Genomic DNA, 26,756 nt, shown 5'->3' on the forward strand with positions numbered 1-26,756 from the left:
GGCCGGGCTGAGCCCCCCGCGCTGCCCCGCGCCATGAAGCGGCAGAACCTGCGCACGGCGTCGCTGATCCTCTGCATCCTCTTCTACCTGCTGGTGGGCGCCGCCGTCTTCGATGCGCTGGAGTCGGAGGCCGAGACGGGCCGCAAGCGGCTGCTGGAGCAGAAGCGCGGGGAGCTGCGCAAGAAGTACCGCTTCTCGGCCGCCGACTACTGCGAGCTCGAGCGCCTCGTGCTGCAGGCCGAGCCGCACCGCGCCGGCCGCCAGTGGAAGTTCGCCGGCTCCTTCTACTTCGCCATCACCGTCATCACCACCATCGGTGAGTGCGCCCGCCCCGCTCTGCACGGCTGCGGGGGCGGGACAGGCCGGCGGGCGCCGCCGGCCAGCTCTGGGGCCACGGGAACTTTTGGTGCCCTTGGGTTTCTTGCGGAGCCGCCTGAGTGGGCGCAGCAGCGTCTGAGGTGCGGGGCTGGAAATGCAACCCCCCTGTCAGCGTCTCACAGAAACAAAAGCCCAGGCCAGGCGGGGTGGGATGGAGGGGAGCCGGGGTGGCATGGGCCTGGTGCGTTCTGGCTTCTAGTAACAGGTGCGGACGGACGGGTCTGTATTTGCTCCTCTGAGAGATGGCCAAGAACTGGGCACGTTTCAGTGGGGGGCAACGCCAGCCCCGCCGACTGCTTGGGGGCTGGGATCCGCCTGGTCCCGTCTTCTCCAAGTCCTGTCATTTGACTGTAGCATCACGCTGTACAGGCTTATCTGTGTGGGGATGCTCGGGAAAATGTAATCCAAATTAACTTTCAGAGGGGATGATTAAGCCGCGGTAAATCCCCCCAAAGGCTCTGAGAATCACAAGTAAAGTGGCCGTGGTTTGCGTTGGTTTGTTTACTGCGCAAGTGGGTTCAGCCAAAGGGGAGTAGAGCCGCTCAGATTGTGAATGAATTCCTGCGGGCTCAGCTCCATTTAATTTAACCAGTCCATTTAAAATTACACCTTCAGTTCATTCAGACAGCTGGCTCTGAGTGTGCCCACGTAACCCAGCCAGGCTCCCGGTGCCCCTCTGTGTTGTTTGAGCTATGTGCGAACATGGCCTTGATGCAGAGTCCTGACATCTAGTCGCAGCCTCTGCCAACATGCTGTCACCAGACTAATTGCTTACTTCTATAAAACGGGGTACACCCCGCTGAGCAGTACAGCAGCTAAAATATACCAAGCGGTTGTGCAGTAGGAAAGCATTGTGTAGGTGCTGTGTATTTTCCCTCATTGATTATACACATGACCTGAGCCCAGCTGTGCATTTAAAGAGCTTGGCTTTTAAGTCATGCCCATCACAATCAGGTGAATTCCCAACTTCAAGGAAATAACCCATATCCTTGTGACAGATGATAGTGATTTTTACTCAGGCGGGCACTTCATTTGCTTTTCTTTCATCATTAGAAGTATGATTGTTTCCTGAACCTCACAAATAAGATGCCTAAGGTTTTGCCCCCGACACTGTGTATATCCCTCATTCCTAGAATAGTGGTGTATCAGATCCCTTTAACTGGATCCAGGCCCTGAATCTGAGGTTTAACATTAACAAAGCTGTGTTTACTTTTTCATTGTCACTTTGAAAGCGTCTGTCATATCTTCTTTTAATAGCAGCTAGGGGCACAACAGCTGTTTCTCCACAGTGTCGCTTGTGATAGCTATTTCTCCCCTAGGTGCTCTCGCAGCATCCTCCTGTATCCTAGGACCTGCTAATAGCAGCCAGATATTATGGTAAAGATTGATCATTTTCCCTATCACTTGCTTCTTACTCCAGTTTGCATTCAGCAAAAAATGTGCTAGACAAAATTTAATTTGATGTCATTTGATTTTGTTGGCATATAGACATCCCAACTGGAAACTCTTCCCCTCCAAATGTTGCAGTCATGAATTTCCCACATTTCAGTGATCGTGTAGTACTCTGATTTGTGACCTGACTTCAAGGCAAGAATTTCCTGGAGAGGAAGGTACACAGGAGGATCTACCCAAAACTCTTGTAAATCAGCTCCTGATTTTTCCTGAGTGGCAAACTGACAGTTTCTTTAAAAACAATTGCAAAACCCTGCAAGTGTAGGAGAAACCAAGTCTGTAGCATTGAGTTAAAAATAGAATGTCTCTGGATGTGCATTTTTCCCATATTCTTCACAACATTAATTTGCATAACTGAAAAAAGTAAGAAATTTAAATGATTGTTTTAAAAATCCTGTACCACCACATGGAGAATGAACTGCTACCAAACCGTTTTCAATTAATGGGTATTGTTCTAGGCTATAAACCTGTCTGGAAAAAAAAAGGGTTCTATCCCTATTAATTTCTCAAACCTAGAAGATTTTTGATAACTCCTCCCTTTATCCTGGCTGCTTGCGTGATACAGTGTCATTCCTTTACGGGGAGTTAGTTACTCATCCATTTGGGGCAGAAGCTACAAATTTCAGTGTAGCATATACAGTTAAGTCAGGTGGTACAAAATCACGAATAGCCAGAGAATGGCAATGAGCACCTTGTTATGATCTCACTGGAACTGTTTGTCTCCTTGACAAACAGTTACAGCTGTAAAGCGTAAAATACAGCAAGGAAATTAAACTCCTTTGATCAGGACAGAAAATGTTGCACTTTCCCTAGCTCAGGTTTTGGAGACTCAGGAAATGTTTCTTTATATATAAAGCAGTAAAAATGAAAATGGATGGCGAGGGAGTAGTTTGGCCTGGGTCTCGTCTCAGCTGTGCTGGCATAGATCAGAAATAAGTCCATAGGAGTCAGTAGAGTTAAACCAGATGTTATGGTCGTATCTCAACTGCTGAAGAACTGTGCTAGGGAGCACTGCAATGAAGCACACCATGGCTGATCCCTGTACCCTGAAACAGATGTCATGTTACCACCCTTAGTGCGGCACTGGGCATGCCCCCATAAGCATGCCCAAGAAAACAGCTCTTTCAGGGTGTGGCATGCAGAGTGGGCATGACTTACTTCAGTGTGGCGCTCCCTAGCAGAGTCCTCTGACTATGTAGCTGTGCCTTAAGCTTGACCTCCATGACTCCTGTGAAAGCTCAGAGACTTTCATGGAGTGCAGAAGGGGCCCCTTAGTTCTTTATATACCAAATTACAATCCTTGTGATGCAGAAATGTTAAGCTGGATGTTGCGGATAGCTATACAGTCCTAAGGCCCAGTAAGCATGAACAGTAGGGTGCCAGTCTGTTTGCAAGCATTGCTTACTGTCTCTCTCCTCTTCCCAGCAGTTCTGCCAGAACTGGAATTCGGCCCGCAGTCTGGCTGTGGGATTCCACTGCTTCTTTGTGTGTTTAAGCATTGCCTGCCTTTCTCTTTCCTTTGCAGGTTATGGGCATGCTGCTCCCGGCACAGATGCTGGCAAAGTTTTCTGCATGTTCTATGCAATCCTTGGCATCCCCCTCACCCTGGTTATGTTCCAAAGTCTTGGGGAACGCATGAACACAGTCGTCCGGCTGCTGCTGAAGAAAATTAAGAAGTGTCTGGGCATGAAGACCACTAAAGTCTCCATGGAAAACATGGTCTTGGTTGGCTTCCTCTCCTGCATGGGCACACTGTGCATTGGAGCAGCCACCTTCTCCTATTTTGAAGGCTGGACCTTTTTTCACGCCTATTACTACTGCTTCATAACCCTGACCACTATTGGGTTTGGGGACTTCGTGGCTCTGCAGAAGAACGAAGCTTTGCAGAAGAAGCCGCCCTACGTGGCTTTCAGCTTCATGTACATTTTAGTTGGTCTGACAGTGATTGGAGCCTTCCTTAACTTGGTCGTGCTTAGGTTTTTGACCATGAACTCAGAAGATGAAAGACGAGATGCAGAAGAGAGGGCATCGCTGAGGAGAGCCAGGAACAACGTCCACCTGAAAGAAGACAGTAAGAGCAGAAACGCTATTTTTCTACCCGCAGAAGACAGGACAAGCCAGATGAACCTCATCCCGTTGATCCAGGAAGACACTGACAGACAGAGGCGGCAGTCTTCAAATTCTGCAGCCAGGGTCCCTTCCTTCTGCACGTGCCTGTGCTACAGACCTCGGCTATGTGGAAGCCCTGCACCCTCCCATCCCGAGACCCTCAGCTGCCACACCAACCCTGTGTACTATAATTCCATTTCTTACAAAATTGACGAGGTTTCCCTGAGCACCAGGGATCAAACTGGGTTCTCTTCCCCAGGGAGCACGTTATCCTCCAACAGCCCCAGCTGCAGGGGCCACTCCCGCCTCCGAAGGAAATCTATCTGAAGAGGGAATTTTTACTCTGAACTGTATTCTGCTCCTGCAGTCATATTTTGATGATAAATTATTAACTGAGCTGTCAGCTCATTGTTTTATTGCTCTCATTTCTTCTCTTCTGCCCCACTCCCTTTTAGATCAGCTTCAACTCTAGCAGCTGCCAGCCAGCTATACTATATGCTGTCCAGAAGCAGCTTTTAAATACTGCTGATGACTAATCATCTCTTTTAGCAGGGTACAAGGTCAAATCAAGTTAAATATTTTTTGCAGTCGGCTGAAGCATTTGGAATTCAAATGAAAGAGTGCACAAAGTGTAGGAGTGGGTCTCGTGTCTAGGGTGGAATCGTTGCTTTGGATTTGCCTTATAAAAACAAGCAGACCCCAAATCGCATCATGGCAACGGGTTTTGATTAACCCTTAGGCTGCCAATAGTTAATGGTGTAAGTCTAGAGCCAAGCAGGTTGAAAGATTTGATCCAAAAATTCACTCCAAAAAACCTGAATCCACAGTCCCACTAGGGACAAACTCATATATTTGGATTCTTCCCCAAACTGGAAATATGTAGTGGTTTAGGTTTGCAACTAATCATTTGTATTTGAGGTAATAATAATAAAAGAATCTCTCAAAGCAAACTCCAAACGGTACGTAAGTGCAGGTAGCAAAGCTGGCAGAAGCGGACAGCAAGGAAGAGGACAGATCACAAAGCACAGTACAATGGCCAAGCTGCAGGGTTTAGCGGTGCTGCATTTGCTGCATGGGGGTGGAGTTGTGGGGGAAAATATTCACAATTTCTGTGTCACAGTTCAGGCCATTTAAATGACATTCTTAATTTCCATTTTAAGCACCTGTCCTGTGGCTTGACAGTGCACCAACCAGCTGAACCATAAGCCAGATGGACCAACTGTTTTTAGTTGGAATCTTAATACAGACCTTGGCTCTGAGCAGTCAATGTTTGATTGCAGTGCTCTGATTTCAAGGGGACACCTGGAGATCTTGCACAACGAGACTGAGTAAGACACACAAACCATCCTGCTCCCTCTGACCCCTTCCCCTGCGATGGGTACTGGGTGAGAGTGTGGGGAACAAGATGGGCTGGAATTGGGAGTGTTAGGTTTCAAATCTTAACATTTAGTTGAAGGTTAACAAGATTGGGGAACGTGCCTTTTTCTGCCCTAAATGCACCTAGACCCTGGCTTTTGGTCTGAGGGCCAGACCTGTCTTGAAGGTCTCAAAAGCCCCATTAACCTTGCTGGTCTAAGTGTGGCGGGGTTGGGGGGTGCAGATTGTAACACTCACTGTATCTCTCTTGTCGCAGTTTCTGTTTTCCCACTTCCAGCTATGCCCCCAGCACTCAGCGGCAGAGTTTATGATTCTTAATCATTCTCAGTTACAAGAACCCTCCAGTTCCTGCTCACTCTCCTTTGTACCTCTGACAGCAACCAAGGGTAAACAAGGTCTTTGCTTCAGATCCAGCTCCAGTTTCCAGACGGAAACCCTGGGTGCACCACACTGCATTGTCCCACCATGGAGTCATCGCAAAAACTTTATGTTTGTTCCAACATATAGGCTCCTCCCTGTGCTGGGTTTATATGGTACTTGCTGGGAGGTATCTTTGGAAAAGACAAGCTCTTGTGTGGTGGATGAAACCACCTGGGAGCCGTCGTCTGGAGTACAGACTTCCGAGCGATGAGAGCCATTTTGCACTAAAGGCAAGTCTGATGAAGCACCCAAAAGCTGCCAAATCTCATGGAGGTGCCAGAACTGCAACCTATATCCCTGTGTTCCGCCTCTTTCTCCCAGAAAAGGATCTCTGCTTGCTCCCTCAGAGAAACTCGGGTGTAACTGGTGGAAATCAGCAAAGCTTTGATTTCACAGGGTGTTTGGTGGAGCTGAGCTTCTGGCTCTTGGTCTGCTGGGACTCTGGTGTACTCCCCCTTCCTTTTTCTTTTGCAGCTGTCTTGGAGAGCCATGGTCCTCATTAGGGGAGGCATGGAAAGAGGTAAGAGGACCTGGTGCAGCACAAGGTCAGGCATTTGGGCAGTCGCCTTACCCTTGCAATCCTCCTGAGGGATGACCTTTCACTTGAATGAGGAGCTCCCTCTCCTTCCATCCCAATATGGGCTGGTGAAGCCCTTGTGACCTTTTTTCCTCTACCATCCTCTCCAGCGCTTTGGAAGCCATCTTAATGTCCTGAGATTTCCACTAGGAATGCCCCCCAGGGTCGTCTTTCTTTGCTCAGCTTTCTCCTAAGGGGGGGAAAGAATTGAAAGTGGGTAGGGAGAAAACCAAGGCGCTTGGCAGGAGGTTTTGCCCTTTTCCTGGGAAGCATTGACAGGGCAGGGAGGCAGGGCTATGAAATTTAGGATTATAAATCTGCAAAAAGAAGTCCCTACAGCCCTTGAGCTAGTGGAATAAGACTGCAGGAGCTGAGGGGCCTGAAAGCCCCATGGCAATAAAGAAGCACAAAGGGGAGTTGGTCTGTTGTGCAAACACCAATCCTCTCCATAGTCCAATTCAGCTGTTACATAAAGTATTCATCAAAGCAGTCAGTTAGAAAGCCTGGTTTAATCCAAATCATAGGCCAGTGTTCCTACCCAAGGACCATGCTATAGTCATGTCTGGTCAACCAGAGGAGTGCAGGCCCAGCAATCTGCATCAAAGTAAAAGCATCAGGAATGAGAACAAAACTGTCCATCACCCACTTTTTGAGCTAACTTATTTGGCATTGAAACCACAAAGAACAGATAGGCTAAAAGAAGGGAGCTTTGTCATCACAGCTCCTGTCCCTTCCCATCTCCTGGGACCCACACTAACACTTTTGGACCTTTGTCGTTGTGATTTTGAGAGTTGGCCAGACCATCCTGAGTCCAAGGGAGGGACCTAGATGACTGCCATCTCCAGAAACTGTAACTCGTTCCTGAGCAACACCTGGATTGAGAGATTTGGGTTCCTTCCATTGCCCTTTCCCTTGCGTCTCCTTTTCCTTCCCTTCCCTGTTTCTTCTTTCTTTCCTATCCTTCAGCTAACAGTCAGGATTACCCAGCCATTTTGTGTAACGCTGTTGTGAGGCTATCTAAAGGCAGCTCAAAAGCAGTGTCCTGAACCACCCCATGGTGGTAAAAGTGTCCAATAAGGCTGCGTGCTGGGCTGGGTCTCTTGCTGCAAGGTTGCAAGAGCATCAGAAAGAAAAACTGCATTTTTCTGGTTTTGGTATTTTCTTTCTCCTTTTTTGTCTTCTTTAGTTTTCAAGGAAACAGGCTCAGACTAGACCAACAATAACGACCATGGCATCTCTATTGCAACTAACTTCTTTCAGTTTCTACCGTTTAAAAGATCTTCTAAAAGACTGCCAAATGGGAGGGGGCAGGGGATTTTCCTCTGTAACTAGGGGGAAAGGGAATAAAGGAACTGCTAAAATGAAAGCCTTAATTGATCATGTGCATTTTAAATGCTTTGCCTGTTTCTCTCCTTTTTTCCTGTATCTTTAATAAAAGTTTTTTAACGGTGGTTTATCCTGGGACTGAGGAGGCTGAGCTCTTGATACTTGAAATCCTGACTTTGCTTAGCTGTTTGGTGTTGTACAGTGACAGGTTCCTGTTAACACCTTCCATGGCTTGGGCTCATTTAATCCAGTAGCTGCCTTCTGTTGCACCAGAGCCATCCAGTGAGATGGACACTCACAGCAATTCTGTGGTCGCTCTAAGTGTGTGATTGCATCTGAACTTGTTACAAATCCTATTCCTAGATCTTTGCAGGGATATTCTGCCAGCATCAGGCCTCTGACTATGATGTGCACCCTCTGTTAGCCTGTCTGGCAGAAACAAACTAGCTCAGGGGGAGGCAACCCCAGCCTGGGTGCCTTAGCAAAACATTTTGCTTTGCACACACAGGTATGGGTCAATCAGGTGGCTGTCCAGGGCCCAGACAGAAAGGGGGCCCCAAAATGGTAATTTAAAAATTATTATTATCATTATCTCTGGCAAAGGGGGACCCAATACTAAAAGTTCTCCTGGGGCCACCAGGAGTCGAGGTACGGTGCTGCTGAGGGTGGATGGAAGGCAAGGGGCTGGGGGTCCACTGCCACAAAAGGATTGGGTCCCTTGTGGCTCCCCCACCATCTGCCCCTGGCACACCATCATCTGACAAGGTGAGGTTGCAGATGTATTTGGCACTCTGCCCAAAAACATTGCCAACCCCTGGTCTAGGTAATCTATTAGGTAGCCATGTGTAACCTCCCGCACTGCCCTGCTTCCAGCGTCTGACCCTTGTCTCTCAATGAATGACTATGGCCTGCAGTGGTAATGTGATTGGGGTCACTAGGGCTAGTAGCGGGGCAGGCCAGGGACTGTGATGCTCCAGCCTTCCCCTGGCAGCGACAATTGCCCAGGGATTAGCACCCCTGCTGGAGTGAACAGGTTTTGCATCATTCATCCAGGCATCTGCTGAGCTGTGTCACGTCTTACCTGCCATCATCCCTGGGTGGCCACGTATTGGACAAGGTCCTTGAGGATGAAGATGCCCGTGAATTCGTATGGCAGAGCTGGTTCAGTGTGTAACTACAATGTGCTCTCACCCAGGTAAATAACCAGCTGCAGGCACTGGCATGTAGAGCCAGTGCTGGACAGAAGCACAGCATTAGACAGCACAAGACCTGCTGTGGGAAGCAGTGTGAGACCAAGCCATAACTCTCCCCTCTTTTACCTGTCTCTGTTCACTGGTGGCAGCCAGTGGGTGAAATCCTGGCTTCTAGCCTGTGGGAGTTTTGTTCTTGACTTCAGTAAGGCCAGAAGCATCAGAGCCCTCTACACGAGGGCAGAGTCTCATTGCTTTTCTGTGCAGTACCTAGGACAAAGGAGTCCTGGTCGAAAGGTCTGAGAATAACTGATCTATGGATAGGTAAATAACTGGGTTAGTCAGGAAACCTTCAGTATGAGATGCAGCTGGAGCAAGAGCTAACAGGGCACTAAGGAAGTGCTGGGGACCAGCGGAGAGGATGGGCAGGCTGGTACAGCATCCAGGGGAGAGTGAGAGGCTCAGAGACTCTTGTCCCTAAGCTGGTGCACTTTTCCTCATTTGGAGGGTTTGTGTTTTGGTAGCTTTAGATTTACTGCTTTTATGGAAGTCATCTGTTCACCAGGTTGTTGTTATTGGCTTGTCCTTCCCTCCTAGAATCTGAATTAGGAAAGGTCAGGAGATATCCTGCAGAATCCCAACTGTACAAACAACATAAAGAAAAATAAGAGGCAGAGCTGCCCAGTGCTAGTAGGGTGCAGGGCTCTTTCATGTTCACCCTGGTTTTGCTCCCTGCCTATGAGAGACATAATTCCTGTAGGCAGTGACTTTAAATGTGGGTGGTTTGAGGTTGGTCTCCAAAATGCACTTAAAACAGGGGAGCACAGGTTATTGGAGGTGTGGAGCACTCACTGTTTCATTGGGCCTTTGTACATCCCACTTTTTTTGCCCTTTCTTGTGCTGCAACTCCATGCCTGTTTCAGGGATTTCCAGATGCTTTAAAAGTATTTCTGGTGCATTAAACTAAAACTCCTTGGACATAGTTTAGTTTGGCTCACTGGGAATTAAAGCGCCACGTCCATGGATTCATTACGTGCAAGCACAAAGACACTCAAAACTGTGTAATGACCCTCTTTGTTCATCAGATGGCAGTGCAAGTTTTTTGTAGTTCACCCATTCAAAATGCTTTTGCTTTTGAATTGCTTCAACTTTTTCTTTTCTTGTGCGGTTTGCTGGCTCCCAGCTTCCACAGCTACCTGGCGGGGCACAGGCATTGGGTGGGGAGCCCCAGGCCAGGAGTGGGGTGAGGGGGGCAGCACTGAAACGTCCCGCTCTCCTGCAGCACCATCTGGGGACCAGGCTTAATTTGTTTGAAAAACACAGATGCGATCCTCCAAAGCTTAATTCATTTGAAAACCTAGTGCATGCAAACACTGATGCGAGTCTCCAAAATAAATAAGCTTAAATGTTATAAACCTATTAAATTTAATCAGGATTAAAATCTGTGGTGTGTACAGCCACCCATTGACTTCAGTAAGGACTGTGGGTAAGTCCTAACAGGTGCCCAAGTAAGTAACTGGGCTGGTCAGGCAGCCATCTTATAAGTATCTGTGCATATAAGGGTGCACCAGGAGTCCATGTATTTATTTCAAAGGTCCAGCCAGCCCAGCAGCCAAGCATGGTTTAGGCACACCAATCTCTGTAGCTAATGGCACACAAGAGTGATGTGGTCAGCAACATGTTGAGCCAGCTTTTGACTGCCACTCAAATGACCAGGTACCCATTGAAAGCTTGGTGGGTGAAGGACAGCATATGGCAGATATCTAGAGCAGGACCCAGACTCATGCATCCCCACTGTTATCACTAGCAGGCTGGTGTGTGGTGGCAAAGTGCCTAAAATCCAAACAGAGGAACAAACATGAATTCAGGAATGTTACAAGAGTGTGTAAGTCCTTCCTGTACTAAACTCAGCTGCAGCAGCCACAAGATTCATCATCGTTGGATCCCATCTTAAGATCGTAGGAAAACAGGACTGGGGGAAGGGACCTTACAAGGTCATTTAGTTTAACTCCCTGCTCAGAAGCATCCCTGACTAAGCCATCTCAGCCAAGTGTCAGTCCAACCTGCTCTTGGAAACTTCCAAGGATGGAGATTCCCCAACTTCTCCACGTAGCCTGTTCCAATGCTTGATCACCCTCTAGTCAGAAAGTTCCTCTAATTTCCAGACTAAATCTCCCCTGTTGACTCTTGAGGCCATTGCTTCATGCAGAAGGTTGATATCCTTGTCCCCGCTGTACACAAGGGGAACATGAGGCAGACTCGGCAAAGGTGATTGACAGTCTGGAATAGATCCCTAGTCTTTCAGGTCCTAGGCCTGTGCACCAGGCCACAGAGCTATTTCCTTAGCTACCTCCTTGTATTTTGAATGCAAGTAACTTCCTGCAGTATGTGCAAATGCATGCGACTGGGTTGTGGGACTAGGAGCACTGTCTCATGAAATGAGTGACAGGGAAGATCCTTGCTTTGCCCAGACCCTGGAGACATGCTCAGGATGTGAAGACAGGGAGTGCCATCTGGTGGGCAAATGCAGGAAGAGCCAGCTGACTAAAAATACCTCAGGTCTGGGAAATAATTAACCTGCTGAGATTCCCTGGAGCCCAGGGACAGACACTCGGACCGTGAGGAAGCCTTCAGGTAATTCTTCAAGAGATGACAAGTTCCAGACCATCCTCCAGTAGAAAAGTCAATTAAAAACCCAAAGAACTAAACCTGACTCTGTCTCACCATAATGCAGGCAGTAAGGATGAACGAATACTTACCCTACATCTCATATACCAGTATTTGATGCGCCTATGGCAGCTTTGGTTCTGATGGAAACCAAAGAGCATCACGAATGAGATGAAATACAGTAGGGCTGGGGCAGCGCTACCAGGGAGGTGACATTCAGCCCTTTTCACCCTCTAGAAGAAGGGCTGTGCGGTATGCCTCAAACACCCCTTTGGGAGGAACAGAACCCCTGGTGAGGGTCAGGCCTGGCTGTGGGGAGCGGGGGGGCAATTGTTGAAGAAACCACGATGTGCCCAGTTATATTCTGGTACTGGTCACAATTAGGCCATGCTGTTTTGGTTGCATCTCAAACTTACAGATGTGCAGTCCTTCCCTCAAGGAACGTACAGGCTGTAAAGTGGCCCACAGAGTTACAGAGGGGAGAATATAATCTTTGCATCCAAGGTTGTAGTACACTGGATTAAAGCATTCCCATTTCATACTTTGTGAGCCCTTCAGTAAGGTTCACTTTGTTCTGTGTTTAAGCAGCCAGAGCAGCTGTATGCATGGAGCAAAGCCTGGCACTTATGTGGTTATTCAGGTAACACAATTATTTGAGACCCAGCTGTGCCCCCGTGGCCTCTTCTTATGTCCTCTTGTTGTGGTGGTGGTGGCTGTGGAAAGAGCCAGACTCATCATCTTGGCTGCAGAGAAGATGCCAGCTACCTTTACTCTCTCCACACACAGCTGGAATGGCAGAGGTGGGTCTGCAGGGGAGACACTCAGGAAGTGAGGGCGAGGGGAGACTGGCACCCTCATGGTCCTGAGGCCTGTCACCATGCTGCTGCAGGACATCAGGGACCTGTTGGAAGGACTCAGGCATCCTGCAGCTCACCAGTGAAACTAGCAGTTCCTGCCATAGGGAGGCTCTGTGCTGTGTCACGCTGGGCTGAGCCCCCGCACAGCAGAGAAACAAGAAGTCCTGCAGAACTGAGCTCTCGTCAGGCCCAAGGAGCAGCAGAGCTGTCAGCTGGACTGAAGAGATGCAGGGTGCTCTCCAGTACCTGGAGCACAGAGTTAGTGGGAGCGACTGTCAGGAGAGCTGATAGGGCAGCGGGTAAGAAGAGCCCTCTTCCATCCAGTGTAGGGGCTTGGTGAGAGGTAACTGTTCTGGAGCTTTGTCTGAGGGGATGTCCACCCTGCAATCAGAGGTGTAAGTGAAGTGTGAGTGGACATACCCTGGTTAATCCAGCTCACTCAGGCACCAACACCAGGGAAGACCCAATAGGAAAGACCATACACACCCTTTCGGGACCCTGGGGACATAAGGAGTGGCCCTGGCTAGGTACATCAAAGCCAGCTTGGCAAGTTTCCACATGCTGCACTCACACTTCTCGCTGTGGTCACACAGGCCTTGCCTCCCTCTCCTTTCTGTACAGGAGACAGGGCTTGTGGCCTAAGGCAAGTGCTTAGAAATGAGGGTGCAGGGGACTTTGGCCTCCTGCCCTATGATGCTGTCATAGACGGTAGAAGCCTGAGGCTAACAGGGCTTAGCTCCCTGAAATTAATTTTGCAGCAGCAGCACCGTGGCACCGCTGTCCCGCAGTGCCATCCCAATGCCTTGCTGCCGCGGTGCTGCATCTAGTGCCCCTGCCACATGCTCTGCTGCCACCACGTACAGCACCAGCGCGTGCTGGCCCTGCAGCGGCCCTGCAGGAGGAGAGGGTGGGGGCCAGACCCCCAAATAATATTTCATGTTATTAACACACTGCTGCTCCCCTGTTTTACAGCTTTGATAAATTACTAAATCTTCCAATGAAAACAGACTCTAAGGCAGGCCACAGACTCCTCCTGACTCCACTTGGAGCTGGGGTCCTGTTTATGCCAGGGCTGAGAATGTCCCAGAGAGAAAAAAAGAGCAGCAGTAACTCAGAAATTCAGCATGACAAAGTGCCTATCTGTAGCTGGGTCCTCCAATGTGAAGCTACATCTGCATGAGCCAGAGCAGACCAGCACCTGAAAGCCCAAGCTGTCTGGGTAAACCTTGAACCACTGGCGATGTGTACGGGGTGCACGCAGGTGCACATGCACCCCTTGTGTGTGGCAGTGCACCCCCTGCAAAAAGGTGCCACCAACACTGCCGGCAGTGCCTGCGGGGGGTCACTGCTCGCCACCTGCCCCCCCTCCCCACTTTGCTGCTGACACTGCCGGTGGTGTTTGTGGGTGGTCTGCGATCACTGCTGGCTGCTGCCAATGCTGCTGGTGGCGTCTGTGGGTGGTCACCGACCACTTGTCAGTGCTCACCCCCTCCCCGACACTGCTGACAGTGCCACAGCTGCCTGCGGGAGCTCCCTGCTTGCCGCCACCATGTTCCCACTGCCAAGAGCACTGCCTCTGGGAGCTTGCTGTGGCCCCCAGCCTCTGGGGGTATGCAGCGTTCATGCCTTAAACTGCACACATGCCAGACCATGCCTTTGTGCAGTTGTACTACTGCTACTGGATCGCTACCATGTTTGCACACACATGGCACAGGCATGGGCCCATTTTCCCAGCCTGCTTTGAGGCTGATCCCAGGCTTGTAACTCGTGCTTCAGTCACTATAACCCCTGCAACATGCTTCTGATAATCCTTGCCCATGTGCCGTCAGTATCCTCTTCTCTCGGAGCCATTTTCCAAAGCAAAGAATTTTTTTTTTCTGTGAAAAGACAAAGTCCACAGGCCTTTTCAAGCGAACTGTTTAAGAGCAAACCTCTGGTGACTGGTTTTGGGAGCCAGAGGGCCTCTGATGAGAGCAGGATTCAGAGGCTGAAGGATTCTTTATGCACACCCCCCCCCCGCCCCGACTTTATGCCAGAGCTCACTGCATTAAATGGCTCTGCCATCACTCACCAAACACAGCATCCGCAGCACAAATTAAACGCACAGCAACACATGTCAAAACACCCTGGGAACTGACAGGTGTGACGTCCGCAGCACAGAACGTGTTTCTCAAACACAGAATGGAGCTGGGAATGATTTGACAGCCCAGAAAGGCAGGACACCTGCTCATTTGTTATTATTGCTGTTACCGAGCGTGAGTTGCTAGGCAATATTGATGTTAAGGTCACCAGTCGCTTAGCAACTGTCTGAGCCTGATGTTGCTTTTGGAAGTTGGTGATGGTTTGACAGCAGGAGATGAAGCTATTCAGATCTCTGCATCTTACTGGACTGGGCTGGCTGGACTGTCTAGCCATCAGCTCTGTTGGAGACTCCCTCTGCCTATCTCTCTCGCCTTCATTTACTCCTTTTCTTTTTCTTCTTCTTTCCCTTGCATTCTTCCCCCACCTCTGTGTCCCTCCCAACAAGGCAGGCTGGTGACCCCAGCATAGCAGTCTCTGCCATGCTCTGGCCATAAGCCCAATACACTAGGGGAGCTTAAAGTTTCACATAATGAAGCAAGAAACTATGCTGACCACCCCCACCGTGACACTCTCTGTGACTAGTCAGCAGTGGGACTAGGGGATTATTTTCTTGTCCTATCTTCTACCATTTGTCCTGGAAAAGGGGTTGACTGGCAGGAGGATCCTATATATAGCATGCCTCTTCTGCCCAGCCTAGCTGTATCTTGGCCATCGAAGGTAGTATCTTGAGGCCCGATCATCGCTTGCAGAGGGACACTGAGTGTGTGCTGCTTGCATGTCCAGTCCACTCTGATCCATGTATTTGAATAGGAGACACATGGAGAGAACAGCCTGTGATTGGGCCACCAGCCAGGTATGAATCACCAAGCAGCAAATACACTCAAAAAATCACTAGACAGGAAGAGGCGAAATGCAGGGAACATGGGTCAGGCTAAAAATGATTTACTTGACTCTGGATCCAGGTCTGTGAAGGAAACCAAGGAGTATTTAGTGGCTCTCACTTGTTTCAGCCTCCTTTGGTCCAGAATGAGTTCCCTCTAACCATGTTATGTTGAAGCACCAGGTCTCAGGGCTTACCTGCAGCGTTCAGTACAGCAAGACCAAGGATGCTCACCCTATTCCCACGACGATCCATGGGCAACTGAGTGATCAGGCTGCATTCTGGAAGTGCACACTCTTGCCCCGCTGCTGTCGCTCCACACAGCAGGTTTCAGATTCAGGTGATTTCAGGCAGCAAGCTATTAGTATTATGTATGGGCCTATTGCCAGAGTTGTTCAAGACCTGATTAGATAGGGAAGCAGTGTGTGGGGCAATTTCTACCTGAGACAGGGCATCAGCAGTGTCCTAAGCTCAGCACCTGCGATGATTCCAAGCCCTGGGAAGTGGTGGACTTTGTGTTCATATGCAATTATGTAGACAATTAAAGTGTTTAGTGGGAGAACAAATGGGCAATTTGAAACTCTGAGCCGGCAAAACCTCAGTGGCCAAGACATGGGTTATGATAGGTAATGGACACATTCAATGAAAAACCTTGAATCTGATTTAGGAAAAAAAAAAGGGGTTTTATTATCACCATTATCAACATTGTTATTAGCTGAACACTGAATTGTAAATCACTCAATCGTCACACATTGGCTGAATAAAACCTACAGACAGGAAAAAAGTACAGCAGAACCCTCCTTTAAATACAGACAACTAGCCCACAAACGGCGCTATGCATGGCGCGCCGGGTCACACCACACTTCACGGACTACAGTGCGATATGGATGGAGCGATCTGCTCCAAAGATTTCCACCCAAGGGAGTCCACACACCTTGCAAGTGATTCACTGTGGGGGCAGTGCTCCTGTGACTCCTGGAGAACTGCGATGCCAGCCTCCTGGTCACTGAGAGGTGATCATGTGTGTTTGCACATCTCCTGCAATGCAGTCATGCATGAGAATTAGCCGAGTCATACATGAAAATACAGAGGAACTTTTTAGTGGCTCAAGTGTCAGCTGGGGATACCTGCCTCTAAGAGCCAACAGGAGTTAGGCATTTTGCTGCCACTTGGCCCTTTGACAGTCTCCCCCGTGAATGCCATAATGTAAGGAGAGTGGCAAATAAGTAAAAATGGTCTCTGTCCAACTAAAGCAGTTTTTCTTGTGACAGTGAGAGCACCAGCATGACAACCCGGGTACTGATCAAACCACAGAGATGCCAAGTGGAAACCAAAGAAGATCAGACTGGACAACAGTCAGGTTGTCATGCTCTAGGAATGCAGCAGTTCCTTGCTGGTTATAAACAGAGAATGCTGGGTTCTTTGGAGACTTACACAATGCTACCTCGAGGTAATTTAAACCTTAATCCCAGATTAAGGACCAGGCTTTGCAGCACTTATTCCTGTGGATAATCCTGATGTGAATGGTCCCCCAGAGATCAAGTGGCCAATTTGTTTAGCAGCTGCAGCAGGACCAGGTCTTCAGTGTGCATCTACGCTAAGGAGTTTGGTAGCTACTTTTCCACACAGGACAGAAAGTAGGTGCACTATGGTAGAAATGCTAGAGAAGACAGAGATGGGTGTCATCACCAGCCCTGCCCTGCATAATGGCATGGATGATGCAGAAAGCCTCAGAGGAGCTGCAGCTTAGGTTAAGGATGGTTGTTGATGGGCTCAACCCCATGCTGACTTGGTCTCACTTCTCAGCAGTGTCTGGATGCAGTAGTGGCCCCAGGAGAATGGAATACGTCAGCCCAGTGGCACCTACCTGGGGCCAAGATCAGCCTCCAATCTCTGTCATTTGAAATAAAGCTGGGACCTCAAGGAGGAAAAATCCTATCAAAAGGAGAGAACTGGCTGAGGGAGAGGCAAGAGGAGTGGAACTTGAAGCTTGAAGGGAGAGCTGCCCTCGCCCTATTGCTGGTAGGGGGAGCGCTCCCCTCCTGATCCCATCTACTCTAACTTTGATAGTCTGTCTGGAATTTGAGGCCACAGATTCTGCTCTATCCTTGCTAGAAGCTCCTCCTAGGGGAAGAGCCTGCCATTGATCTGGAGGCAAAGCTGTCATGAAAAGGGCTGGGAGTTTTGCATCTAAGCAGGTGGCAGCTTATGGCACTGTCCTTAGGCCTGGCCAGTTCAACAGTGCCATTGTCCATGCCCATGATTCCATTACCACTCAAACTGGAGAGCTGCCTAAACAGCCAGTCCTTTCTGCCATGCACTCTCCCCACCCTCATCTCAGGATCAGAGCAATCCCTGTGGGGATGTAGCTTGATTCACCTGCTGATTTTTTTTTTTTTTTTGCCTACTGTTTCATCCCGTATGGAATGAGAACAAGGCATGACTCCATGGTGTGTCACCGTCCAGCTAATAGAAAAGGCGAGGGCTTGGTGTCTACCACCCAAACCCTTTTTTTATCTCTAAATATCTCAAAATGACACACTCCACTTGAGAAGACAGATTTGTGGAAATGGAGAAGTGAGAGGTTATGATGGCTGAAACAGTAATAACCCATCTGACAAAACTGTAAAGGTATTTACGCACCTAGACATTCAGATAGGCATCTGGTGGGATATTCTACGGTACTGCTGAGAATCTCAGGCTGAACCTCTCTAAATCTTTAAACACTGAAACCCATTTTAAAACCTGGGCCTTAAAGCTTAGTGCTACAGTTATTATTCAGCCAACTCAGCTTGGTTTTAGTGGGAATTTGCATGAATAAAGACTGGGATTTTTTCCAAATGGGCCTTCTGATTGGTTTTCTCTCCTAACCACTTATTGCTCAGTGGCCAGGACTCAAGTAATCCCTTTCCTCACAGACAAAGCTGTGTCACAGCTCCCAAGGCATGCAACTTGCTACAGAAAGGCAAATTCTGAATATTTGGGCTGCAGAAGTCTGTTTCATGTTACAGCTCTGGAAAGTGATGAAGACACAGGTCCTAAGCTGCATTTGCTGGTGTTGTGTAGAGAACTGGCTGAGAACTGGCAGGCTTCTCTCCTCCTCCTTGTTTTCAGCTGCTATATATTGCCCTAGAAGAAGCTCAAGCTGGAAGAAATTGTCTACCCAGTAAGGGATGACAGTAGCAACCAAGGAGAGATTGTATTTCAAAGCAAGGAGATTTGCCTCTGAGCCATCGTTAATGGGAGGGCAAGACCTCAAGACAACCTCTCCATTAAGAAGCACTCATGCTTTGAAGAAAAGTTTGAGATTCCCTGGGAAAAAGACACTGCTGCCAAGGTTGTGTGCGTGTCGGGAGGGAGTGGAATTTTCTGTTGCTGCCTGAAGTGTCATTTTTATGTTGGTGCTGGTCATGTAGGGGTGAGGCATAGGTGGGGATTTGACAAGTTAACAAGATAGTGGGCATATTGTTGGAGGTTGAAGCCACCTATAAGCCCATTAGGAGAAGCAGGACTACATATATTTCATAGTTTAATTCAGTTGGAGTCCGAGGTAATGGACACAGGCTTGTCAGCTACCAGTCTTCTTATTAGCAGAGTATATTCAGTTATTGACAGTATAAATATTCTAGTCTGTCACACTGGGGTTAATGTATGATAGTTTATTCGGCTATATTATTCTGCCCAGCATGTCATTGCCCACCTGGCCAAGAGCTTAGTAAATCAACATGAGGATTTCTCCGTAGACTCCTTGATGCATGGGGGAACTCACATAGAGGAGCATCCAAACTCATTGCAAGACCTACATTTTATTTTACTCATTGCATCCTGAATATACATTGCGTGTTGTAATACTAAAACATTCTTAAAATCTAGTTATCGTCTGGTCCTGCCATTTTAAAATGGTCTTTAAATGAACCCAGCATTATCTAACTTTCTGTGGAACTGCATGGGACTGTCACTGGGTTATGCATTATCCCACGTTACACTTTACAAAGTTGTGTTTATCTCCATCTTGGGTGGATTTTTTGTAATGACAAAACGCCATCTGTGGAATGGACAAAAAACCCCCCACAAAAGCTTTAATGAGCAGCTCAGTATGCCACTCAGTAAAATCTGCCTTTAGTTTGCCTGTGGTATCCTAAAGAGAACCACAGCTGGAGGGCAGAATTGGCATAACCCCAGAATGCAAAGTTTTTCACCGTCTGAGGCGCTGCAGTGGCAGTGGGAAAACCTTATCAAACTACAAATACTGAATTGCCTAAGAACATCAGGGAGACTGAAACAGTCATGAAGTTTACACTGAAACTATTATTAAAGCTGTAGTTTGAGTTACCTACAGCTGTGTTGCATTCATAACCTAAGAGATCTCATGTTGATGGGCAAGTCTATATCATAATGAAAGTTTCTCACATGGCAATAGCCCCATCTTCATTTTATTAACCATACCTTCAAAGTTAATATGGTTCTTTTCAAAAGTGATGTCATTAAGAATGAAGACAACTATATACTTTATCAACAATATGTACTACAGCCTGCAAGTCACAATCTGTGCACATCAAATGGAATATATTATTGCTTGTTAGCCTATTAGACTTTCTTTATAAAAAGATTTTTATACAGAATACAGAATTATGACAAAACTAGCTAAGTAGTTTTCATCTTGAAAATACAACATCAAGTTCTTCAACAAAGGCTTGGATAGTAGCTGAGATTTAATGAATATCAACAAATATTTTAATAATAATTTAATGATCAGTTTCAACAGAACTTTCTATAGGACTCTTTTCTGGTTGTTATTTACAGATGCCTGTTCATTTTTGGAAAAAAGGTTGATAAAATATAACAAAGAACATATAAATCAGAAGAATGAGTAAACTTCATACCCAAAGCATTAAATGCTTTTGAAAATGCTAAATCATGTCATCTGCTAAAAAACATATGCTATCTTGTTTTTAAAGAAAAAATATTTATCCTGTTTTAAAATATTAATAATAGCATGTAATAAACTAAATCAAAATGAATTTCATAAAAAAGTTGTCTTGCTGTCTACCCATTACCAATCATGCTTAGGATGAGGTTCTGCTAACTGCCTCAACATTATAGAGGAACTTGTAATGTCCTGACTCCAGAAGACCTGTGATTTTGGAACACTAGATTGATAAAGGATCCAGTATTTAAAAACTTTAAATATATACAGCCCAAGAGTTCAGTGACCTCCCTAAAAATTCCTTTGCTGTGAAATTGGGATACACTTTTTGAGCCAGGATCAGGCCAAGGTTTCCAGACAGACTTGCAGAGACTAAACCCTAATGCCTTGGGTCTGGTTCCCTTGGTCTGTCTCTACTGATTCAGTCACAGGATGGGGACCTTGTTTTGTCTCTATATCATGCCAAATGGGTTGAGAGAAAGGAAAGCAACACCAGGAGGATGGAAAATCAGATTTTTTGCCCAACATGGCTTCTGTTTGTTCAGCTTACTAACAGAACAATTCTCTCACTTCTAATATTCTGTTCTTCTTGTGTTCATACAATTATCAGTGGGAAAAGATAATTTTGTCCTCAGTGATGTGGTCATTACCATCCTCTCATTGAAAGAAGTATAGACAACAAATAAATATCCACAGACAGAGCCGTCATTACGTTTGTAACCAAGCCCCCCTATGTGTAGCTTTTGGAATGTAGGAAATGGAGAATCAGCCTTGCCTTGGGCAGACACTAACTACTCCCCATACTCAGTCCTCTTTACTCGCACATCACATATGTACCACTCCTTTTTCTTAAAAAAACAAAGAATAATAATAACTAACACCTAGATTTAAACATAAAACAAGTGTTTTGCCTTTTTAAAAATAAGACCAAAGTTCGCTTTTCAGATGCTAACTGCTCAAGAAAACTGCTACTTTACAAACTCTAATTGACCAGAGTAGAAGTTAGAGCTACCACATCATCTTATCTTGGAGTTGGATGAAAAAGTTATGTTTGGCTCAAAAAAGCTTTTCTAAGCCTAAGACCCTGCTTGGACTTTCTATCACTTGGAGTCTTTATTTAAAAACTGAGGGTTAGAAAATATTTCCTTTACTTCTACCCAAAGTTACTGAGTTAAATGCAGAAGCCAGTGCGTGAGCTTCGATAGCCTGAGAAATGGAGAAGTTTGGACTATGATTGTAAGGACCTGGCCTGCCCTTCATCTCTATGCCTGCATGAGTCATTAGAAGAGTTGCTGTGATTTTGTTCTGCTTTGTTTTAATTTCAGTGAAAACATTTTATTTGCCTCTAAGTATGACCGACAGTGTATGGAACCAGACACTGCAACACTGACTTAGTCCATAAGAAACAGGAAGTGAAACTGACAAGAAACAGAAGCAGACTTACTAGCCTACTATCCTGCTCCCAGAGCAACAGAAGATAAACAACACAGCATCAAACAGATGGTGAAAACTAGTTTCAGTTTTCATAATATCAGGTGTTAATAAAATAACACAGGAGAGGAAATACAATTTATAGAATAAGAATTTAACCTGACAAGGACCTTTTAATGTAATAAAAAACATGGACAAGACAGTCAAAGTTGTAGAAGTCCTATTTTTAACTAAACTGATCACACTGAGCTTGCAGAGTTTTTGGAGAGGGGGACAAAAAACCTGTGGAATTTCCTGTTCACGGAGGACCAAAGCCCTCCAACAGCCAGTCCCAAAAAGAGATTTCTTGAAGGTACTTAATTTGGTGTATTTCATCCCCCAACTCCTAATTAAAGGTTTCAAAAAGTTGCATACATACTAATGAACATAGGTAAAATGTGACTAACTAGATATACAGGTAGATAATGTCCAAACCATATACCAATAAAAAGTTTTCTAAATAACTGAATATAGGACCCCTGCCATTCAGTTATCAGGGTTGGAATGTATTTGTATTTTCCCATAGTCCTTTTAAAGACATAGTTATTAAAAGATCCAGTGCTACAAACCACTAAATCTACCTAATCTATTCTAGTTCATACACATATTGTACAATATTGCCTAGTACTTACTACATACCAAGAGGAAAAGGTGTTGACTTGAATTACAGTTAATGTGCTTTTTTTTTTTTTAAAAAAAAAGAGTCACAACATAGTTTGACCAGCATGCAACAAACTTTTGTCAGCTAATATACAGAAATTGTCTAATACAATTAGGAAAAAATAATTAGAGTGAGGCCAGAGACATAGTTTACCAAAGAAATTAAGAGAGTGGACTGAAATGTTGAAACTTTACTATCTTGAGACTCTTAAAATTCTTAGGTTTATGTCCCTTTCCCCTTTTACGTTATATCAGTTTTTACAGAGCTCGTTGTTGGGTCCATTATTTTTGCACCTATTCTGTAATTGCTTCAAAATAAAATTTAAAATGCCACAGACAAGCAATCACCACAAGCACTTTTTCCATCCTATAAAACTTCATGCTTATATTCTGACATATTTGTGGTCCACATGTTGACACATCCAGTGCGTTTCAATGACAAGTCAGGAATTTGCTGGTTCCTGAGCGTTACATAGGACCTCGGCTTCTTAAATCACAAAACAAAATACTTCCTTGCACCTACTTTGAGGCACCAGCCACAAAATCTTCATTAAAAATTATGACAAGAAATCTAGCAGAAAGGCCCACATGAAGAGAACCCCATGAAATCTGTCAGCCTTCTAAAAAATTCTCCTTGGCTTTGGGGAATGGGTGTTTCCAAGCATAAGATTTTGTATCACCTGAACAACCTAACACAAATAGCACATTACCCCCACTGCTCTAGTATAGATGACTCTCTTTAACAGCAGCTACTGTCTGCTCAGCAGCTCACAGAATATACATTACAGGGTTAACCTGCATTTACTTACAGCTAGCAATGGATGTCCTCTGTTGCTGTCATTAAGCAAAATATATATATGTTATGACTAGAGCATCTCTTAGATTCCCCAGCCACCACCTCTTGCTGCACTCTGGGAAAAGTGTCCTCCTCTTTCAATTCACCTAACAATGCTTGTGTATTAACAGGGTCACCTTGGGCAACTCCACCTTCTTTAAGCATGGAAGGGGACAAGTTGAGTCCCTCTCTAGAACCCCTTACAAGATGAAAAGTTGAGTTTCTCTTTGCTGCACTCCCAGAAATATCACACCCTTTCCTGTCATTGAATAAAACTATTATTTCCAGTTAGCTCACAGCATGACATGTTGGCAGAAGAAGGGTAGCACTTTATAAAATATGTACCAGTACACAGAAAAGATGGACAGAACGCAGAAGGTAGAGTGAGGGATGCATGGCAAAAAGGAAGGAGTTTGCAAACTGTGGAAAGTTTTATCTGACAACGTGCTAGTAAACCACATCGCAAACTGAAAGTCTGATGTTCAGCTCCCACTTTCAGTGTTTCTCTGAGCAAAATTGCAGCTAATTATCATGCTAAGTGCCTCCATTAGAACTGTCTGGTCTTAGTAAAGTATGCTCTATTCATTTTCCTATCAAATATGCTTCATCAGCAGTGTTAGCCAAGAATGTATTAAAGACACTTGCTGGTAATTTGGCACAGTTTAAAAACAAACCAACAATTGTTTTACAACTAACATGATTCTCTGATGTAGAATTTACTCTAAAGAAAGAGTTCCTTTTTTATTTTTTCATTTTTAAGGAGAAAGATTGTATAAAAAACACAAAGCTCCCATAAAAGCTTGCCATCCCTGCTCTCTTCTGATCAGACGTTTGCATCTGAACCTTTCAGGGTGTGCCAGAAAAGTCTGGTTTGGAAATTCATAAAGTACAAAGTTAAGAAAAATACCTTCCCTGCTCAAAAAAATGATGCTGCGACTTTCTAGGGTAAATCGTAATAAGGGTGCCAGAATGATTGTGAGAGAAGTTAAACATGAGGGGTATGGATAACTGACAACTAGGACTCATGCCCCATGGCACCTCCAACTTAGATGGAGAGGATTGCACTGCCCTCTCCCTTGTCTTCTGTCTAAGGTCACTGGGTTATCCTCCTCTTCCAGCTCCATAAGAACTGATTGAACATGCACCGCACTTGAGGTCAGAGTTCCAGCAAACAAAACCTTGACAGCATGTTTAAAAAACAGAAGCAGTTCCCCTTTCCTTACTCATTAAGACCTGTCACAGCAAGGTCCCACCGTGCTCTCCAGAGAAAGCTGTGAGGACTGGCGTAGGAGTGGACCGGTAGTAGGATCTACCATTGAGGAGGTCGGAAAAAGCTTGTACCAGCCAATGGCTAAGGTTGACAAATCCAGTTCTTCCAAGAGAACCCTGGCTACTCCCATGAAGTGTTTGCGCTCCATGCGTCCATAGTTTCCCCAGACTATCACCTTGGAAACAAGACAAGAGGGACATGGTTAGTTCTCAAATAAAGTGAGAGGAGAGTCATATATTCTTTTGAAAAAGCAGTTCATACTAAGTCTGATCCAGTAACTGCTACAGTCAGTGGAAAGGCTCCCTTGGAGTTTAAATGGGCTCTGGATCCAACATCTATTTTTTACACAGTGAAAAACAGAATCCTAAATCCACACTGCTGTATCTTAAAAGGTGTAAATCAAACTTATCAAGATATACTTGCAAAGCATGGGCTAATGGTACCAATTTACAGCCAGGTTATTTAGGTCATGAAAAGGAGGCAGGGTTGCTGTTATTATTTTTTGTTGTTGTTGTTTTGAGGTGGTTTTATGCATCCTAAAAATAGTAATTGTTTTATTAATTAAAAATGAGCGTGTCTGAACATACACAGATGCATGGGCATGTGCATGTGTATTTATTAAACATGCTCCTGTAGTGTGTGCGACAAATGCTGCAGCACTAGGAAAGGGGCGTGCATAAAGTCCCCATCTATAAAATGGGGATACCAGTATGGCCTTTTTCTTCCCCAGTTTGCTTTGTCTGTTTAGACCATTGTTCTACATGCTGATCTGCAGAGGCAGACCCTTCTGCCTGAATAGGTGCATGTTCCCTTCAGAGATCCCCTGTGCAAGCGAAGGGGGTCAACGTGTGGTACGTTTTGCAAATGTAACCTCTTCGGATTTCTTACTACATACTTGTACTTGGCCACAATGCAGCCTCTGTTTTTTGGGGGATCTACAAGTTCTAATATGTTTTCAATGACAATAATAGATGCAAATCAGAATGTGAAACCGGGACCCATCTTTTCTATTTCTCTTATAATATTGCATTGGCCAGAATCCCAACACACAAATGGGACCAGAAGCACATTTGTCCTCCAAACCATTAAGTAATTTATGCCTTTTTTAAAAGCAAAAGAATCTTGGGAGGAAAGGTGGTGGTGATTTCAAGCTCTTTTTTCATCTGCTAAAATGAGAGGCAGATGTGATATACTTACTCACGGGAAGCCATACCATGACTAGCCCCACTGGAATTGGTGGAACTACTCATGGCACAATGTCCTATGCAATATGAATGAGGGTGACAGATAAATGAGGGTGACCTGATGAAGAAAGCCTTGCATTTAAAAGCTTGTCTAACTTTATCCCAATCATGCAACTGGTGCAATAAAAGACATCACCCACAAAAGTCTTTGCCTCTAGTGACAGATAAAGGAATTTGTTGAGCGCTTAGCATGGCATATCCCTACCCCAATATCCATGCAGATCTTATGGTTGTTCAGGGGGGTAATGTGTTTGCTTATATAAACATTTGAAGTTCTCTCTTTCCAGGCATTACAGTGGAGCGTGACTAAATAAGCAGGCCAGAAGAGGCTTGCAGAGAGAAGACAGAATGGTTGTACTGAACAGAAAAACTGGGGTGGGGCACTGGCTTGCAGAGACTTAAAAGGCAGCATGAAGAGCAAACACTGCCTTTTATTTTCTGCATCTTGTGCAACATGCCATATGGTGATGAGACATGGTTACTCACCCGGTGACAAGGCAGAAGCTTAACCTTGGCAAGTTGGCACAGTGATACAAGATGCACGTGGCATCACAAGAATGGAAAGGGTAACATGCTGGGAAGGAAGGCTTGAATGCTAAGAGGAAGGTCTAATCAGAAATAAACGGTAAGACAAGCCAAGGTGAAAGCTGAATCACACTTACAACACAACGGAGACCAATGGAGGGTGAAACAGGCACAGCAAGCAGCATCAGCAGAAAACACATTGGGAACCTGTGCATGACCTATTTGGCTCAAGACACAGGTGAGTTCAGAGTGAGGTCTTTGTTCTGAAGACGAGAGGATGAGCATCATGGTGATGGTGATGAAGGTGAATGGTGACTTGTGGCTAATTCTTAACCTCCTCTTCCCCTACTCCCTGTGTTAGCAGCACAGTGCAGCTTTCTCTCAGTGTAAGCTGAAGCTGCTGCTTTATCTGTATCAATGAGGAGGAGGGAAAAAATACAGGCCAGATTAAAAGTCAAAGCTTTACTCAGGGAGCTGAGCACTGGAGTCAAATGGTTTGGCTGAGGTGAA

General features: G+C 45.9%; 2 protein-coding genes across 3 annotated transcripts in view; one reads left to right on the plus strand and one right to left on the minus strand.

Annotated features, from left to right (window-relative positions):
- Positions 1 to 6: 6 nt before the first annotated feature.
- Positions 7 to 7,764, plus strand: KCNK15 (potassium two pore domain channel subfamily K member 15). Of its 2 annotated transcripts, XR_002101975.1 has the most exons (3): positions 7 to 316; positions 3,356 to 5,267; positions 5,573 to 7,764. XR_002101975.1 is itself a non-coding variant. In XM_019539625.1 (2 exons), the coding sequence occupies exons 1-2, from the start codon at positions 34 to 36 to the stop codon at positions 4,264 to 4,266; spliced, it is 1,194 nt and encodes a 397-aa protein (XP_019395170.1). In that variant the 5' UTR covers positions 7 to 33; the 3' UTR covers positions 4,267 to 7,764. The 2 variants fall into 2 exon arrangements, 1 of the variants encoding a protein (XP_019395170.1); XM_019539625.1 differs by having other exon boundaries at positions 3,356 to 7,764.
- An 8,216-nt stretch (positions 7,765 to 15,980) lies between these two features.
- The window catches only part of RIMS4 (regulating synaptic membrane exocytosis 4), a 32,258-nt gene continuing 21,482 nt past the window's right edge, over positions 15,981 to 26,756 (minus strand). The window contains exon 5 of the mRNA XM_019539626.1: positions 15,981 to 24,652. Coding sequence (XP_019395171.1) covers positions 24,434 to 24,652 — 219 coding nt within the window. The 3' untranslated portion in view covers positions 15,981 to 24,433. The remainder of the gene's footprint in view (positions 24,653 to 26,756) is intronic.

The sequence above is a fragment of the Crocodylus porosus genome, unplaced genomic scaffold, assembly GCF_001723895.1.
Source record: "Crocodylus porosus isolate Cpor-Errol unplaced genomic scaffold, CroPor_comp1, whole genome shotgun sequence".
NCBI classification, from domain to species: domain Eukaryota; kingdom Metazoa; phylum Chordata; order Crocodylia; family Crocodylidae; genus Crocodylus; species Crocodylus porosus.

Bases quoted from the DNA above. Each gene is read 5' to 3' on its own strand.
- KCNK15 (XM_019539625.1), top strand. From the start codon at position 34: ATGAAGCGGCAGAACCTGCGCACGGCGTCGCTGATCCTCTGCATCCTC. The intron at 317-3,355 runs GTGAGTGCGCCC...TTTCCTTTGCAG, and splicing joins CACCGTCATCACCACCATCG to GTTATGGGCATGCTGCTCCC.